This window comes from Notamacropus eugenii, chromosome 5, assembly GCF_028372415.1.
Source record: "Notamacropus eugenii isolate mMacEug1 chromosome 5, mMacEug1.pri_v2, whole genome shotgun sequence".
NCBI lineage: Eukaryota > Metazoa > Chordata > Mammalia > Diprotodontia > Macropodidae > Notamacropus > Notamacropus eugenii.
Window position 1 is genome coordinate 86,417,179 of NC_092876.1, and position 19,949 is coordinate 86,437,127.

General features: G+C 39.7%; 1 protein-coding gene across 2 annotated transcripts in view; it reads left to right on the forward strand.

Annotated features, from left to right (window-relative positions):
- CSMD2 (CUB and Sushi multiple domains 2) overlaps nt 1-19,949 on the forward strand; it is a 1,007,626-nt gene that overhangs the window by 905,346 nt on the left and 82,331 nt on the right. For both annotated transcript variants that reach the window (XM_072610105.1, XM_072610106.1), the window contains 3 exons: nt 2,803-2,980; nt 4,410-4,555; nt 14,654-14,734. In XM_072610105.1, coding sequence (XP_072466206.1) covers nt 2,803-2,980; nt 4,410-4,555; nt 14,654-14,734 — 405 coding nt within the window. The remainder of the gene's footprint in view (nt 1-2,802; nt 2,981-4,409; nt 4,556-14,653; nt 14,735-19,949) is intronic.

Genomic DNA, 19,949 nt, shown 5'->3' on the forward strand with positions numbered 1-19,949 from the left:
ATTTCAGATATGAGGGACAGTCAATGCAAAGGCAAAGAAACAAGAAATGGAATATTTTGTGTTAGAAATAGCAAGAAGGCTAGTCTGGCTGCACTACAGAATATAAGAAGGGAATTAATACATATCAAGGTTGGAAAGATAGTTCAGGTTCAAGTTTTGTGGAGTTTTAAAAGCCAAAGAGAGGATTTTAGATTTGATCCTATAGGAAATAGGAGCCACTGGAGTTTCTTTTTAGTAGGGGAGTAAAATGGTCAGAACTGTGATTTAGGACAATATCTTTAAAAACTTCATGGAAGATATGTTGGATGGTGAGGGACAGCAGTGGAAACTCAAGAAAGGGAGACCATTGGGAGTCTATTGGGATATATCCCAGGTATCCCAAGAGATGATACGGATCTGAAGTAGGTTGGTGGCCACGTGAGGAAAGACAAGGGGGATGAATGGAAGATGTTATGGAGTTAGAAATGACAAATTTTGGCAAATGATTCGATTTGTGGGGGTGAGAGAACATGAAAAGAAGAGGATAAAGCTAGTAAGGCTAATAAAAATAATCATTTCTCATAAGCAGCGTTTCATTAATAATCTGGGATCTTATGCTCAACTTCACTACAGAGTCAATATTTCTTGCTAATTTTTCTCATTCATTCAGGGTGAAGCACTGAGTGACATTGGTTGGGGATCTACTGAAAAACCTAAAATGTCATAGAGATTAGCCCCTTCATCGACTTTAGAGACCAGTGTAGGAAACAGGAGTTTTAGAGGGAGAGTAGGTACTAAGTTGGGTGACAGTGAAGGCTTTAGTGCAGTAGGAGTGCCTAGTATAAGAAGGCTCTAAGTATAAACATGGAGATGTACTTCCACCCTATGGGAGGCCCTGCTTTTATGGGCCATGGACAATACACACATTGGAAATGTAAGAACCTGCATATTTTTTAAAAAACCTTTACAAATCCCACCTGAGTACACATGATTATAACTCAAACTAAGGCATTATCTTTGGAAGTTGGAATGGAAAGAGCACAGTACTTGGATACAGAAGACTTGACTTTGAACCTGGGCTCTGCCACTTACTAGCTGTGACTGTGGGCATGCCATTTAACCTCTGAACCTTCATTTCCTTAGCTACAAAACAGAGATAGAATCTGAGAAATACAATGGCCTATGGAAATCATCTTTCCTAACCTATACGTGAGGTAGAGCCTCCTCTTCAACATTCCCAACCTTTTTCTTTCCCATGAAGAACTCCAGTAACAGAGACATAACATTCATTCCATTTTTTGAGACCTGTAATTGAGTAAGCTTTTTACTTATATCAAGTCCAAACTTGCTTCTCTGGGATATCCAGACACTGGAACTTTTTTTTCTTTAAACCATAAGAAGGGACCCTGACCTTGTGGATTACCCATAGAAGTCTGAATCTTCCACACAAGTACAGATGAAGGGGATGTGGCTAAAAATCAGTTTCTCCAAGAAAGATCAATGGATTTAGCAAATGGCAGATTCAGTATGAATCATTTAGTGACATGGCAGCCACTAATAACCTTCAGCTGTATTAACAGAAATTTAATGTTCAGAGTAAGGGAAATAGTGGTCCTGCTGTTCTATTTCCTCTTAGCATCACATCTGAAATACTGTTTTTAGTTCTGGATCTATTTTAGAATTAACATGGACAAATTAGAACTATGTCATAAGAGGATTAGTTGATGGAACTAAGGATGGGTTAGTCTGGAGAAGAGATAACTTAGAGAAGGCATAATAGTTGTCTTTAGCTTTTGAAGAATGCTTTTGTGTAGAACAGGGATTAGACTTTTGCTTGACCTTCTAGTGTAGAATTAGGAGCAGTGGGTGGAATTGTAAAGAAACAGATTTCAACTTAATTTAGTGAAAAGTTTCCTTATGATTAGAGATTATCAGAAGTAACATGGGTTCCCTAAGCAGGTGGTGCCACTGGAAGTCTTCAAGCTGAGGCTAGCTGAAGAGTTGCTTGGGTTGCTATTACTGAGCTTTCCTGCACAGGTGTGAGTCAGATGAGATGACCTCTCAGACTTGTATTCCACAACAAGACTCCTGCTGTAGGGAAGCCCACAGTAGAGCTGAGAAGAGACCCACAGCTAAAGATGGTTCCTAGTAATGTGTACAGTGCCTCATGTCCCCGGAACGCTGCAGCAACAAGTGAGATCTCTGCAGGGTTGTCTGATCAGAAAAGACTTTCCAGAAGTTTTAGGAGTTGTACTGGTTCTTAAAGGACAGGTAAGATTCAGCAGGTGCAGAGTATAGGGAATGATAATAGTTCACATTTATCTAGCGGTCTGCAGTTTAGCAAACATTATCCTCACAACATCTCTGTAAAAAAGATAGGGCAGGTATTATCATACTCATTTTTTACAGATGAGGAAACTGAGGCTCAGAGAGTTGGAATGACTTGCCCAAGTTCACACAGCTAGTAAGTGGTGGGGCTGGGAATCAAACCCCAGGCTTCTGATTTCAAGGCCAGCACTCTTGTGATAGCATGCATCCTGCCTCTCATTCCAGGTGGGAGGGGCAGCATGAAGGAAGGAATGAGCATGAGCTGTACTGGGACAATGAGGGGCCTGGTCTGGATGGGACCTGTTAGAGGAATCTCTGTCCAGGATCTTTTTTCCCCATCCCTTTTTCCCACCACCAGATGATCTCATTTCAAAGGATAGCCAGTTGCATTGGGAGAAACGATAGATGGACAGGGGCATGGAAGGCTGCCTGAGGCCCCCAGGTTGATGGAAATCTCTAAGTATAGCTCTTTCTGTTTGTTTCCTACTCTGACAGTCCCCTGCGGAGGGAACATCACCTTGTACAATGGCACTGTCTACTCCCCTGGCTTCCCTAACCCATATCCCAACTCTCAGGACTGCACCTGGCTTCTCACCGTGCCCCCTGGCCATGGCATACACCTCAACTTTAGCCTGCTGCAGACGGAGCCCGACAATGACTTCATCACCATCTGGTAAGGGGCTTTAGATGTGGGAAGGAAACATGCTATTAGCAATCCTGTATCTGCTTTGGGGATGATCTATGGACAGCATTCCATTCAAGGCCAGCCTTCCCTTATCCATATGCAGGCAGGGTGGCCTAGGGTCTACAAGATCATTTATCTGATGGTTAAAAAAAACTTTCTTGGCCAGGTTAGCTAGCTACCACACACACACACACACACAGACACACACACACACACACACACACACACACACACACACACACACACACACACATACACACACGCATACAGCCTTCAGTGTATCCCAAAGCCAAATAAAAATGATTGCTAGATTATCTGTCTCTATTAGCAAAGAAAATACAGAAGCAACTATAAATAGCTATTAACTTCCTGGGATTTCAAGGGTGCTGAATGAATTGATCTTTAGTCCTGTTCAGAGAGTCAGAACCTTCGTCTCCTGGGAAGGGAGGGAGAGCCTAATAGCGTAGCTATCCTATTCCCAATGACCCCCACACCCAAAAAACCCAAACAAACAAACAACAAAAAACCCTATTTCAGGAATCCTGGTAGTCCCTACTATTCTTTCCTAGAGCCCATGTACTCAAAATTGTAGTGAATGGGGCCCTGAGACATACAATTGGAGGTGCATTGAGTTTTCTGTGGTAACTTCAGCTTTGTCTGACTTTCCCTGAACAACAAAGGGAACTCTTGAGGATAGGGGAGCATAGAAAAAGTAGATCTGGGAGGAGTCAGAGCGCATCAAGTGCAGTTCCTCTTTCGATAGCTAAGGAAATTTTGGCAAAAACAAATTAAGTGTCTTGCCATAGGCCACTCAAGCACTAAGCAGCAGAACTGGGATTTGATCCTAGATCTGATTCTGTATTCAATCCTTTTTTTACTCCACTAGGAAACTGAGTTTTTTCTCTCTCTCTCTAAAGTCAGGGAACAGCAGGGGGACCGAGAGGGTAGTTTAGGAGGAAGGTGCTATGCACCTCTGCACCTCTCAGGAAGGCAGAGAAATGGAAGGAGACTCACTGTATTCTCCCAAACCTTATGAATAACACAAGCATTACTATAAAATAAAGTATCAAGGTGTGGTCTGTGTGGGCTGAGGTCCATCAGAAAAGGCTTCCTGGAGAAGCTGTTTTGATCCAGATGCCAAAGGAAGTGACACACTCATATTAATGAAGAAAGGGGAGAGAGAATGCTCACATGAATGTAGATTAACCTGGAATTCTCCTAACCAGACATAGGAGATTAACTTCGTGCTGCAAAAAAAATTTGCGAAACGATTTTCTAAACCCAACATGAGTCATATTGGGGGAATGATGTTGTGCAGTGGAAAGAGAATTTAAACCAGATTTCTTTTGGGTGGCACCTATGGAGTCAGCCATTATAAACTTGACACCACACTGACAGCCTTCTCTCTGGCTGACAGGGATGGGCCCCAGCAGACAGCTCCCCAGTTGGGAGTCTTCACACGCAGCTCAACCAAGAAAATAGCCCAGAGCTCATCCAACCAGGTCCTGCTCAAATTTCACAGCGATGGAGCAGTGGGTGGGATCTTCGTCATTGCCTTTTCTGGTCAGTATCACCCCTGGGAACAGGGTGTCAAGGGTCAAGACACTTTTGTCATTAAATTTGGGCAAGGGATATAAGATCCATAAGAGGATTTGACAGGCTGTTCCGTATACCTAATTCAAGGCTTGGGGGTCGTTAAGGGATGAGTAAACCACCTCATTTCTGTACCATAATATGTGGTAGCATATACTTCCAGGTCAGTCCTCTGGCTGAAATATTGGATCTCCTGAGTCCCCTTCTAGCCCTCATGGCTGTCCACACACCCCCTACCCTTTCTCTAGTGTCTGAGCCTATCTACAGAAGCCATGAATATTTTTCTCTATTTCACAGAGATGATTTAGGGGTTTCTTAGTCTTTAGAGATCATTAGGCATTAAACAATGTGAGAAAATCCTGGGAAAGATGAGCCATTTTTTGTTTGTTTTTTAAGATTAGACTTTGGCTCCCTCTCATGGTTACTTGAATCTTCTCTCTCTCTCTCTCTCTCTCTCTCTCTCTCTCTCTCTCTCTCTCTCTCTCTCTCTCTCTCTCTCTCTCTCTCTCTCATACACACACAAACACAAACACACACACACACACACATGTTTTTAAAGAGTCATTATTTATAGGCATTGTTATGTCTTCCTTAATTATGCTTCCCTTCTAGATAAATAGTAAATTAAAAAAAGAGAGAGAAAAGAAAAAAAATGGTAACTCCAGCTGGGTAGCCATATCTATTTATCCTACTTTACCCTAGGTAGCACACTGGGTAGAGCATTGGCCTGTGCGTCAGGAAGACTTGAGTTCAAATCCAGCCTCAGACATTTCATAACTGTCTTGATCCTGGACAAGTCACTTAACCTCTATCTGCCCCTGCTTCCTCAGCTATAAAATGGGGATAATAAAAGCACCTATCTTGAAGGGCTGTTGTGAGGATCAAATTAAATAATATTGATAAAGTGCTTAGCATAGTGCCTGGCACATAGGAGTCTCTTAATTAATGCTTATTCCCTTCTCTTCCCTACCACCTGTGTGTGTGTGTGTGTGTGTGTGTTTGCATACGTACACATGTGGATGTGGATATGTGTGTGAGGAAGAGACTGTTAGACATTGCCCTTGAAATCAGGTGGCCTCAGTTCTAATCCCAGCTCCACCACTGATTTGCTGTGTCACTTTGGGCAAGATGCTGTTGCCCTTGAGTCTATTTCCTGAGTAGGTAGATAGGGATGATAATCTCTTCCCAACTGTTTTCACAGAATTTAAATTGGAAAGAGGTCTCAGTAGCCATCTTGTCCAACCCACATACTAAAAGGAAGCCCCAGTATAGCAAACAAAACAAACGCTCATACAGGCTCTGCTGTAAGACCTCCAGTGAGGAGAATCTTCCCTTTTCTCCAGATAGCCCATTGTGCTTTATTGAGAAGTTTCTTATTTTTTAAAAAATATGGAGTGAGTCCTATAGCAAGATGACTGACAGTGTAGTTAAAACATATGATTTAGACTGAGTATCATATCAAAAATTCAGTCAGATGAACCAGTTTAGTTGTTTAACCAAAAACGGAATTGTTGAATACAAGATCATCAGTTCTGGTATTTGGTAGATCTCTGCTTTACCATTTCAAATAGCAATACATTCAAATAAATGAGTTAATAAATGACCAAATGATAACAATTAATAATTTTTAAATTTATTTTTTAATTTAAATTTTTAGAAAATTTTTTTAAATTAAAAAAAATAAAATCTTTTTTAAAAGCCTGCTTCCTCCTCCCCACTTACCTCCCAATACACACAGCCTAAGTGTGCCACTTGGCAAGACATTGCTTCTGGCTTTGCCCTCTAGAATCAAATAAAAGAAGTCTAATCTATGTCCTGTGTAACAAATTATTGAGAAAAGGTATTATTCTCTCCCCCTCACCCCCACTCCATCTTTTCTAGATTAAGCATCCCCAGTTCTTCCAACCGATTCTCATGTAACATGGACTCAGGTTACTTCACCATCCTAGTTGTCTTCCTCTCTAGTTTATCAATGTCATTCTTAAACTGTTTCTACCAGAACTGAACACAACCTCCAGGGGTGTCTAAATAGAATATAATCTTTTCTTGGGTTCAGCCTTTTGACTGAGTTCAAGTTTACAGAACAAATCCTTTTATTAAGGGGATTTGTTTTGTGAAGTTTAGATTCAGTCAAAGGGCTGAACTTGAGGACCTAGAGGGCCACATGTGGCCTTGTGGTTCCTGGTTCCTCCTCTCTGGAATAGATGAGAGACTAACAAACGCTTCCTCGTTCCTGAAAGCTGTGCTCCCATTAAAGCAGTTGAAAATTACATTAATTTTTTTACTTTTGTTTCACAGTGTTATTTTATAATTTGGTCATAGTGTTATGGGAATCAGATGGGGAAAAAAAGGGACAGAAAAGTACTTTGGAAGCTATGAAGTGCCACAAAGTTATAAGGGATAATTATTAGTATTGTGTGAGTGTGAGTGTGTGTGTCTGTGTCTGTGTATAACACATTCTTCAATACACAGATGGATCTGTGATTTTATTAACAGGAATGTAACACCCAGTGTTGAATGCCTGATCATCCCAGGCTACTTTTGTCCATCTCCTGCCTTAAGTTTTCCTCAAAGAGTCCATCCATTGTTTTGAAGGGCTTCTTAAGATACCAGTAGAGCACTCATGGTGTCTGTCAGTTAATTATCTCTCTTGACACGTGACCACTCTATTTTTTTCTATGACATCTTTTATTCCAATTCTCAATAGTTTCTTATCTGTTAAAGCCTGTTTACACCCAATTTTAATTCCTTGAAGGCTTTAGTATCCCATGGCTCTCATCCATACAGCACAAGTAGAATAATGATACAAAAAATAGTCCTATTTTTTAAGGGGGGAAGACAGGAGCAATTATTTTATTGCACTGATTATTTTCATTGTAATAGTAGCAATAGGAACTGTTTGGTTTTGAAATGAACCATGATAAAATAAAGTGACTGCACAACAAACACAGCCCACCAGGTAGGGATCACAGCTGGGAGACTCAGACAGTACTGAAAGATATCTGCCTGTGTTACCTAGATCAGTGGTATGATAACAATGGCACAAGATAGAGCAGAAAGCACCAAGCAGCCTGGATTAGATTTAGCTACATCTACACATTTGCTAACAATGAGATGCTCATGAAAATAAGGACAAAAATATTCATCTCTACAAGACTGCCTGCAATCTATGTCCACTATCTTTACATAGGAATGCTGGTCCACAGAAGAATGTGGAAGGCAGAAGGTTATAGTCCTTCAGAATGCAGTAGAAAGAACCATGTACACAATTTCTTTTATCGTTCACGTGATCTCTGAAGAATTCCAAGGGGCAGAGGTAGCAAATGTATTGGAAGGAAATTGAGTAGCAGATAGCAAGGATGACTAACAGTGTAGCTAAACCATATGACTTAGAGTGGATATCATAGGACCACAGGCTTTCCTCTGGGAGATCAAAAGCTCAGTCAGGTAAGCCAGTTTAGTTGTTCAGTCAAAAATGGAATGTTGAATACATGATCACCAGTTCTGGCGTTTGGTAGATGTATGCTTCACCATCTCAAACAGCAGTAGATTTAAATAAATGAATTAACAAATGACCAAATAATGACAAAAATTGATAATAGTATACATTTTTACAATCAATGATTTATTGAATGATAGTATATGAAAACTTTCATATCCGTTATCCCAGCAGATCCTCAGAACAACCTTGGGAAGTAGGCAGTATAAGTATTATCTCCATTTTACACCAAAAAAAAAAAGAGAGAGAGAGAGAGAGAAATAGACTTGACCAGCTGAACCAGAACCAGAATGCAATTCTTTTTCACTCTTCAGCCAATGCATTTCACACTACACTTCCTGCATGGTTCAGTGCAAAAGGGCAGGGCATGATAAGTAGGCTTGTGTGTTTTTAAGACTTTTTGCATTTGTGAAGTTCCTTATTTCCTGAAGCAGGACTCTTCCATGTCATGTTAGAATATCAGACTTTGAAGAGACCATAAGAGATCTTCAACTCTAAGGATTCTTATCCTGTGATCCTTGAACTTGTTTTTAAAATATTTTGATAACTATGTTTTAGTATAATTGGTTTCATTTGCCAGTATGTGTTTCAGGCCTCAAATATATATTTTGGGAAGGCGTCCATAGGTTTCACCAAACTGTGAGAGAGGTTCATGATACAAAAACAGTTAAGAATCCCTGACCTAGTCCAACCCCCTCGTTTTACAGGTGAGAAAATTTAGGACTAGATAAATAAAACTAGTTTGCCCATGTTTTACATAACTAGTTAGTGGAAGTATCCAGTGCTAGAGTGTAGAGACCAAGTTTCCTAACTTACACTTGAGTGATCCTTCTGCCATATTGCAGCTGAGTCAAATAGCTTTACACAAACTTCCTTCCTTCTAGGTCCTTTTATCTTTCTTTGCTTCCCCAGCTTCAGACTTACTCTGTTCATCCAAAGCCTACAGACATCCTCAGGTCTGTCTCTTCAAAAGACCCTAATTTTACCTTGCCATTCCGTCAAGCTATTGTCTGCTATTTCTTTTCCCTTTTTTTGCCAAACTTTAATAATTGGTTGTTTAACTCACTGTCTTCATTTCATATTCTTCATTCCCTTGCAATCTGGCTTCAGACCCTAACCACTCAACTTAGAAAGTTCTTTTAACTTCTAAATCCAATGATCTTTAAAAACATTATTCCTCATACTCTTTCCCTTTTTAATAGCTATTGGCATGAATCCCCTGGGAGGGGAACAAAGACACTGGGTTTTCTTAGATTTTTCTCATTTTGAGGTCTCTTCAATCTCATGTGGTGAAAGTTCAGGAGAGGGAAGGCTAGTATGCTAAGTGCTGAAGCTTGCCTGATTCCTGTTCTGGTCTTGTTCTGACTCTTGTATTTCCCTTTTGCTCCACTCTTGCCTACCCTTCTTGTGCCCTCTTTGCTACCTGCATCCCATGGTTTCCCTGCCCCTCCTTTGTCTAACTGTACTCTCACTCTGCCATGTATTATTGGTCAGGATTTGCTTGTCTTTCCATTAATGTAAGGAACTGGAGCCCAGAAATCTGGGTACAAAAACTATGCCAAGCCTTGGCATGTAGGTCCTCCCGCAGACATCTGCCTCATTGGTGCCTGTGGGCAGGAAAGTCTGAAGGAAAAACAAACAAATGGTAAGAAGAATTCCAAATCAGATGCCAAGAAGAGAGATATGGGAGGGCCTCAATTTCAGGTAAATAACTGTTGAGGAACTGAGAAGGGGATGATTAACAAGAGGGATTAGATTATTCCTATTCTTGGTGAGAAAACTGAGAAAAAGAGCAAATAGCTTTAAAGCATTCAGTGAACCTGGGACTTTGGGTTTCTACTAGGATGCATGTATATGTAATTTAAAAATGTACATACATGTGTATATGGGCTTGCATATATGTAGTATATATGTTTGTGCATTTGCATATACTTGTATGTCCTTGGAAATCTTGACCTACCTATTTACCTTTCTCTTCACTTCTTAGTCCAAGGAATTATCACTTGGGAGCAGGTCTACACTGTAGGCAATCCTGGACTGAGACCATGTGCTGTTTTCTCTGCACAAAGGACATGTGAGCTAATGGCAAAAGCACTGGACAGATATGTTCTGGCTACCTATCATGGTATAATCTATTAGGTGAATAAGGTAGAGTGACCTGTCAGTGTAAGAACTCTCTCCCAACAACTCACATTCTCTTGTCTTTGCAGGGGTATAGCTTTCACCTGAGACCAACTCTAGTTTGACTGCTTCTGCCACATCTCATATCTCAAGATGTGACTCCTCAGATTGCTCGATTTCTACCTATTAATGCTATCTAGTCTCAGCTAAATATCTGGTTTAAACTCCTAGACAGTTTGCACTGGTAAAATCCAAATTGACCATATAGAAATTCTGTAATTTAAATCTTTTTCCATTTGGAGTTTGTTCTCCCTCCTTCTTCCTTTTCACTGCTCTCATTTAGGTATTCAAAAATGGCACAGATTCAAATAACTCTCTGGCTTTAAATACATACCAAGAAACAGCTCTAAAAACTTCTGCACATTCTGTAGCTGTAAAAATGGGAGAGGGAAAGAAAAAACAGGGTGCTTGACTTTGCCTTCATCCAACTTTCCATTGGGGAGTGAGTAAAGGCAAGAGTAGTGCTTACAGACAGGTATGTGACTCTGGTTTTGCATTCCAAGATGAGCATTTGTGGCTTGATGGAGGAAGAAGCAGGGAATCTCTCAGTCACCAACAGACTCTCCAGTGGACACTGTCCAATTCTGGTCTGGACCAAATTTCACTGCAGTAGCAATGGCTCTTAGGGCTTCTCTTTGATGTCCTGGTCATGAAAAGAAGCAAGTCAGATAGCATTCAGCTCAGCCCATAGAGGAAAAGTTCAGCAGAGGTTCATCCCAGGGAGGATGCTGTCTGGCTCCTGTCTTGGTCATTCTCTTTTGTGTTCCAGGTCAAAGTTTCTGGTCCTGGTCTTTTCCCTGTGGACAGAATTTCATCACTTTTCCCAAAGTTAGCATGAACTCAGAAACCAGCTCAGACCACACATGTGCACCTGTCTGACTTCCAGTTCTGACACCATCCCTCTTTTATGGGAAGGGGGCTACATTGGGAATGCAATATTAGCTATTTTAAAAAAAATTCTGCCTGTCTCTCTGTCCTTTTCTAATATCACTTAACAGCACTGGACCCAAACTGCCCTCTCACCCAGCAGGTAGAGATAAGGATATTGAAAGGACAAGACTGAAGCTCTTTCAGTGTGTAGACTTCACAGTGGTCTCATTCTGAGTTCTTTAAATACAGGTTCAGAATACAGGTTTGAAAGGACATGAGGAAAGAGAACTCTTCCCTTTCTTCAGCTCTTATCAGGTCCTTTTCCATCACCACTGCCATTACTTTGAGTCTTTTCTTACAACTAATTGCCCATGAGTTCAATCACTTTATTACTCATCTACTCCTCTGTGTTGTCCTCTAGCTTAGTTTCTGTCCATTTGATTCAACGAGTCTTTATCAACTCTAGGGATAGGGTCTCTGGGGATATGAGAGAATATATTATCTTGAGTTACTGACAGTCTGTTTTAGAATAGGTACTTAATAAATGTTGAGTTGAGTTTAATTTAATGATAAGTAAAGGTAATATAAATCACAAGTTGTTTGACATAAGCTTTAATGGGATTAATATGTCTTTAAGCCAGAGCATTTGATGAGGGTTTCAGGAAGGAGGTAGTATGTAAGATGAAATCTGAAGGCTTTTAAAAGGAGTATACCTTTGTCTTTTAGGGATAACTTCCTAATTCTTATTTTTTTAATTCCATATGTCCTTTATTCATAATGACCTCATTGCCCACAGTCACACCATTCTGTAGCTTCTCATGAAACTTCAGAAAGCATTTTTGTATTATAGCAAACGTCAACATTGGAAGCTGTCAAAACTAGTGTATTCACAATTGATTTTAGATAGGGTAAGATGAGCCAGGAGAAGATGACAAGGAAATGATAAATAATGTAGCCAAAGAAACATATGACTTGATGTCAAAGCATCCCTCATTGATTTGCCATGGTAATGGGACAGCAAGACAGATAACCTCAGGTCCAGTAGCAATGGTCAATTACTACATAGACACATTAGACATTCATATAAAGGCAGCTGCATATCTGTTGATCTCCCAAGTTAATAGAAGAAAAGCAATTAAACTAGTTCTCTTCTCATCTGGAGAATTGTACTTAGGAGACATGGGATAGGATCATGGAATCCAGAGTTGTAATTCCATTCTCCATATCCATCTATAACCTTGATCCACTCATTGCAAACATCACTGAGAACCTGCGGCACAGTTAGCCTTGGGACCCTCTATCACACTAGCAAGAACCAGGATAAGGAAGAATATAACAAGGAAATGCCAGAAGTAATGCCTTATTTCCTTTGTTCCCCATGGGACACTTCTTACAATTTTGTAGTTATAAAAGAGGGAAGCCTTATCTCATTGGTCCTGACAGTTACTTCATTAAACCTTACATATAGACTGTGACAGGTCAGCTACATTAAGTAGTTTAAGAACAAGGAAAATAAGGATTTGAATCTTTATTGTTTTATCCTACAAAAGCCAGTTATTTACTTGTAGAGAAGTGTAGGATCAAATGTATTTCCTTCAGAGCATGAAAAGGGGGGGAGGGGAGAAAAATAACATTTTGGGTAAGGTTGGATTGAATTCTTAATGTAACTCTGGAAAATGATCTCCAAGTGACTACTTTAAAAATTAATTTAGTATAGTATGTGCTCTGGACTCATTCCTCTGAAGCAAGGAAGGCTTCATTTTCCCTTCAGGGTTCTATAGTTATCCCTGAAGGTCTAAGAGTATCTTTTCACTAATGCTGTTGGGTCAGACTACCATTCCTGTATATTCTCCCCACTGTCAGACACCAGTGACTAATGCCTCAATTCCATTTAGCCAATTAACATAAATAAACTTTTCTATCAGCACTGCCAGAACATACTTCCATTTATATGGAGAGAATGGGTTCATACTTTGGGGTTTCTATTAGCTAGCATTTATACAGCACTTTAGGTTTGCAGAATGTTTTACATTTGTTATCTCATTTGGTCTTCACAGCAAACTTGTGAAATAAGTGCTCATATTTTTCCTATTTTACAGATGAGGAAACTGCAGATGAGGAAACTGAGCCTAAGAGAGGTTAAGCTACTTCCCCAAGGTCACATAACTAGAAAGTTCTAGGAAAGGATTTGAACCCTGGTCTCCCTGACTCTAGATCCAGCATTCTATGTACTGGGCCACCTCCTTTTTCTACATAACATTGGTCTCACCAAGTTAACTTCCAAATACGGCATAACCATTGGCTGAGTCCACTCTAAGCTCTTGAAAGACTGAGTCCCAAAAGCATCCTTCCTAACTTGAAACATCGTTCCTCACTCAAAGTCTGCCAGAGAATATATCAAGAAATTATTTATTTAAACCATGTTTATGCACCCTCACTTCTCAATCTTCAACCAGTTAGTAGATTCTTCATCACCAAAGTACCATACCCTCAGTGACTTGTGGCTGAAAGGACATTCATCAGACCTCCACGTGTTAGACTGAAACCAGACAGAATATCATATATATTCTCTCTGACCCACCAGGAAGAATAAATCTGCATATGTTGCAAGGCAGCAGTTCTGAACCACTTTGGTATTGTGAACCCTCTTGGCAGCAATTATTAGATTATAATTAATAGAATTTTTAAAGTTCATAAACCCTAGGTTAAGAACTCTTATTCTCTGAATTAGGCCCCTTCACTAGCCAGTCCCTTCTTTACACATAGGTAGGTATATATGAAACCCAAAGAGCAGAGAGATGAAAGCACTCTCCCAGCCTCATTTAGAAATGAAATTGTAGAACAAAGGGTAAGAACCTAGGTTCTATATCTCTAAATCCAGCGTTCTTTCCACTGCATCACCAAATAATGAAATGTGAAGAAGAGTCTCCTGACACATTGTTGGTAGGGTAGGAACTTGGAGCTGTGTCTCCAGATGTCAAAATGATGGGAGTCATTTGCCCTTCCTTTCCTTTGTTTACTCTCTATATAAGACAGCTAGCTGGGGTTAGGGATGTCCATTGTGGCCATGGAGAAGAGCAGAATTAGCTGGTCTACATTCTTATTGAACCCATGATCTTAACTGCAGAATCTAACATCTATCAGTCTGACAAGGATTACAATCTTCTAGTGATTCAGAATCTATTCCTCTGACTCAGTTACTGTACTTTGGAGAAGTCTAATAGAAAAAGAAAGTACCATGTCCGCCAGTCTGCTGAAGGTTCAAAACCTGAAAGAGACATTTTCTACAAAAATTCCACATACAGAATGTTTTAGTTGCAATCGCTACCCATGTTTCTCCTTATCTCACACTCAGGTGTTCAGATTTTTTTATGTTGTGGTATAATGACAATTTATTGTTAAACATAAAATTTTAAGAGAATAGTAAACTATTTTACTGGTGTCTTTTTTTTAAAGTGTTTCAAATTCTGTTGAAAGTAATTTCATATACTGACATGCTGTTTTCCCCCCTTTTTCAGCTTATCAGCTCTCCAAGTGTCCTCCTCCAACCATCCTCCCCAATGCTGAAGTCATCACTGAAAATGAAGAATTTAACATAGGTAGCATTTCCTGAACTCTATTTTAGCCAGAACCAGGGAGCTTTGCTCAGGCATTAGCATTGGGAACATTTAGATTAAGAGGCTTCCAAGGGAGAGACTTGATGGCAAAATGCGCTCAGTTGTAAACTCCTATAAAGGAGAATCGCTTTCTCTGAAGAAAGCTTGGCCAGCCTACTTATTTAGGAGATTCAACTTTTTAAGAGTATTCAAGAGGCATGTCTGTTGCATGGTCGCATTGGGTTTCCTGCTGAAGAATTCTTGTGAATTGGTCATTTTTATTCAACAAGTTAATTTATTCAGAAAATATTTATGAAGTGCCTCATATGTATAATGTACTTTACAATAAACATTAAATCAGTTCCTACAAAGATTAAATAAGCTGCAGTTCCAACCCTCAAGTTACAGAATGAACTCAAGGGAAATGAGATCTGTATATAAATAATGTGTTATAAATCAAAACACACTAATTTCATACAAGGAATTCAAAGCCTAGATGATGGAGAGATCACTTCATCTGGGGAGGTAAGGGAAGGCACTCAAGCAACAAGCATTCATTATGTACTTACTATTCCTGGCACGGTTCTATGTTTTGGAAAAAAAAGACTACAGGACAGAAGGAAAGTCGTTCTGTCACTAAGCATTTATTAAGTACCTACTATGTGCCAGATACTGTGCTAATTTCTCAGGATATAAAAAAAGTCCAAAGAAAGTCCCTGCTCTCAAGAAGGAGCTCAGTGTCTAGTGGAGGAGACAACATGCAAAAGACTATGTATAAGTAAGCTTTATATAGATTGAATTGAAAATGACAGAGGAAAGGCACCAAAATTATGGGAGACTGAAAAAGCCTTCTTATAGAATGTGGGATTTTAGCTGAGACTTGAAGGAAGCCAGGGAAACAAAGAGGCAGAAATACAGAGAGATGGTGATTGTTCTAGTCATGGGGAATAACTACAGAAGATTTGTAAATGGATTATCATGCTTAAGGAACATCAGGAACTGGTTGGAAGAGTACATGGCAGAGTATAAGGTATAAGAAGACTGGAAAGGTATGTCTGTCATGTGGGAGGAAGGGGAGCAGATGATGAAGGGTTTTGAATACAAAAAAAAATAATAGAAGATTTTATATTTGATTCTGGAAGTGGTAGGGAGTCCCTCGAGTTTATTGAGTAGGGAGGTGGTGTGGTCAAATTTGTACTTTACAAAGATCACTTTCATAGCTGAGTGGAAAATGGATTGAAGTTGAGGGAGTCTTGTGACAGGGAGACCAACCAGCAACCATTGCTGTAGTCCAGGCTTGAAGTGATAAGGGTCTGCAACAAGATGCAGCGTTGAGGAAAGAAAAGAACTTCAGGGGATGCTACAAAGGTGGAATGGCAGCAGATTTAGATATGGGAGGTAAATGTGAGGAGTCAAGGATAAAACCTAGGTTGTGAACCTAGGTGACTGGGAAGATGGTGGTACTCTCAACAGAATTAGGGAAGTTATAAAGAGGGAAGGATTTTTAGGAGAATATAAGGAATTCAGAATTGCATATGTTGAGTCTAACATATCTATGAGACATCCAGTCTGAGGTGTCCAACAGGCAGTTGGAGATGAGAAACTGGAGGTATTGATTAGTAGATGTGAGAATCATCATCATAGAGATGATAATTGAACCCATGGAAACTGATGAGATCACCAAGCGAAATAGTATAGAAGGAGAAGAGAAGAGGGCCCAGAGCAGACCCCTGTGGGATACCTACAAGTCAGTGGGCAATGACATGGACAAAAATCCAACAAAGGATACTGAAAAGGAATAGTCACATAATTAGGAAAACCAGGAAAGAGTTGTGTCCCAAAAACCTAAACAGAAGAAAGTAACTAGCAAAAGACTGATGATGTCAAAGGCTACAGAGGTCAAAAAGGATGAGGACTGGAAAAAGTTATTGGATTTGTAAATTAAGAGATGATTGGTAACTGGAGAGAGCAGTTTCAGTTGACTAATGAAGTCAGAAGCCAGAATGTCGATAGTTGAGAAAAGAATGAGAGGAAAAGAAGTGGGAGAATCTATTATAGATGACTTTCCCAAGGAGATTAGTCATAAAAGGGACAATAGCTAGTTAATGAGTACATCAAAGGAAGCTTTTTTAAGGATTGGGGAGACCTGAGAATGTTTGTAGGCAACAGAGAAGCAGCCAGAAGGCAGGAAAAGATTGAAGAAAAAAAGAGCATGTGGATGATGGAGGGGAAAATCTACTGGAGAAGACAGGAATGGAATTACTTGTATATGAGGGGGAATTCACCTTGGCAAGGAGAAGGGCTTCCTCAGCATGTGAGACAAGGGTGAAGGAGAACAGAGCAGCAGAAGATATCTGGCTGATGTGAGGTGAGGAGGGGAGAAAAAGGAGCTTTGGGGAATGACCTCAACTTTCTCAGTAAATTATGAGGCAAGTTTCTCACCTGAGAGGGCTGGGGCGGGAGGATCTATGGAAAATTTGAGTGAGGATGAAAAGGTTTAAAAGATTTATTGTGTATATTATTATTATTATTATTATAATAGCTAAAAGTTTTATAGGACTTACTGTGTGCCTAGCATTAAGCTAAGCACTTTACAAATATAATTTCATTTTAATCCTCACAACAATACTTACAACCCTGGAAGGCAGGTGCTATTATTATCCCCATTTTATAGATGAGAAAACTGAGGTTAACTGAGGTTAAATGGCTTGCCCAGAGTCACATACATAGTAATTCTCTGAGGCTTGATTTGAACTCAAACCTTCCCTACTTTAAGCCCAGTGCTCTATCCACTGTGCCACCTAGCTGCCTCCAATGTGAGTTGATAAGGTAATTATAGAAGGATTGCCTAGCAGCAGTGAGATGCCAGTTGAGGTTATGTAACATAAACGTGTTGTGGACCCAGTCAGCATGGCTTTGTAATTTTCTCTAGTTTTCATTTAACATCACATGTGATGGTGGTAGTAATCCAAAGCTGAGGCCTGGTAGAGCAAGATCAGATGTAAGAGAAAAGAGAATGTAAAATTGGATTGTGGGTCAAGAATGGAAGAGAGAGGAGTGCAGTTGGTGTTGGGGTAATGGTCTGAAAGATAATTGATGGGTCAGGAGTTTGGAGATCTCTGTTTGGACAAAGGACAGAGTTTGGCGTTACAAGGTAGTGGGAGGGATAAAATGACAATGCAGTGTGATGAGATAAGGAACTTTCAAAATTCAAAAACATGGAAGTTTTGGTTTGTTTGTGGATGCCATGGATAATGGCAAGATATATGTGTTTAGTTTAGGTGGGATAGAGAAGTAGCTCGTTGGAAATGAGAAAGTTGAGGAACTGTGAAATTAGTATTTTTAAAAGAGTACCAATATGTATGTTGAAGTATGAAGACAGAAGTTGAGGAGGAAAAACTGTGAGCTACTCACTAAACTCATTGAGGGGAAAAAAGGGCATATCCTGGGGTTTTGTTATACACAGCTACAATTAGGTGGTAGATGTGGATTGAATGAACCTCAAAGGAGAAGTTAATAAGTGATAGTAGGTGAGGAAGAACCTGAAGGAATATTACTACTCCCCCTCCTTGATCAGTAAGTAGTATTGAGTGAAATATTTTCTATAAAATATTTTTTTTTTTAAAAGGCAAACAGAGGTTAAGTGACTAGTGCTAGAAAGGGAGGCAAGGGAGGTTGTGTCATTAGGAGGGAGCCAGGTCACGGTGAGAGCCAGAAGATGGAAGAAATGGGAAAAGAAAAGATGTTAAGATGAAAGCAAGTTTGTTGCCTATGGAACAGTATGGAACAGATATTCCAGAGAGCACAATAGAAGGTGGGTAGCTTTAGAATGGAACATGGGCACGGGTGGGGGGAATGGATTGAGGGGAATAGGAATAAGGAATGGGAGTTTTTAGTTTAGCAAGAGGACACAACATGGGTGTAGGTGTGTATTCACACCCACATCCCCATACCCACATATATGTATATTTCAGGAACAGTAGTAGTAGCTAAGGGAATTAGGAAAACTTTTATGTAGAAGGTGGTCCTTGAACTAAGCTGTCAAAGAAGCTGGAGATTAAGAGAGGCAGAGTTAAGGTGAGAGTACACTCTAGGCATGGGAGACAACCAGAGGAAATTCAGAGACAGGAAATAAAGTTCTACATATAAGGAATATTAAAAGACCAATTTGACTGTACTGAAGTTTGTATGAAAAGTGTTAATGTGTAATAAGACTGGAAGGGTAGGTTGAGTCCAAGTTATAAAGGACTTTAAATACCAAGCAGATGAGTTTATGTTTGATACAAGATGGAATAAGGAGGCACTGAAATTTTTTGAGTAAAGAAATGACATTGTCAGGCCTGCATTTTAGGAAAATCACTTGTATTAAGGATGGATTGGAGTGGGGAAAGATTTGAGGCAGAGCAACCAATTAGGAAGCCATTTCAGTATTCCAGGCATGACAGAGTGAAGTAAAGTTTCATTATGAACAAGTCATACTGAACTAATTTCATTTTCTTTTTACCTTGTAAAGAAATGCTATATATCAAGGTACCACAAATTATGGTAGAGGGGCTAAATCCAGCCCACCATCTGTTTTTGAGTGGGCCTACAGAGCTAAGAATGGTTTTTACATTTTTAATAAAATAAAACTTTATTTAAAAAAAATAAAACTTTAACAATACTGTAAAAACCATCCTTAACTCACAGGCTGTACAAACATATGATTTAGCACAGATTTACCAGTCCCTGCTATGTATGCATTTGCCACAGTACACTTCACAAATCTTTTATGCTATCCTTTAGGACGCAGTGGAAAGGTAGATTTGAGGTTGAATAGTTGAAAAAAGAGTAGCTATGAATGGATCAATGTTGGTTTGGAGGGAAATCTCTAGTGTAGTGTTATACACATCTGACCTTTGCCCTATACTGTTCAATATTTTTATCAATTACTTGCATGAAGGAGTACATAAAGTATTTAAAATTTTTAGCTCACTCAGCAAGCATTTATTAAGTGCTTGGTATGTGATAGGTGCTAAAGATTCAAAGATGGGCAAAGGAGGCCTTTCTATTAAGCAACTTACTGCCTAGTCAGGGAAGATAGCCTATATACATAGATAAAGGTGATTTTTGTCTTGTTTTGTTTTACTTGATGGGGGTGGGGGCATGTATAGGCATTGAAAGTTTGGAGGATCAGGAAAGACTTCATGTCAATAGGTGGTGCTTCAACTGAGCCTTG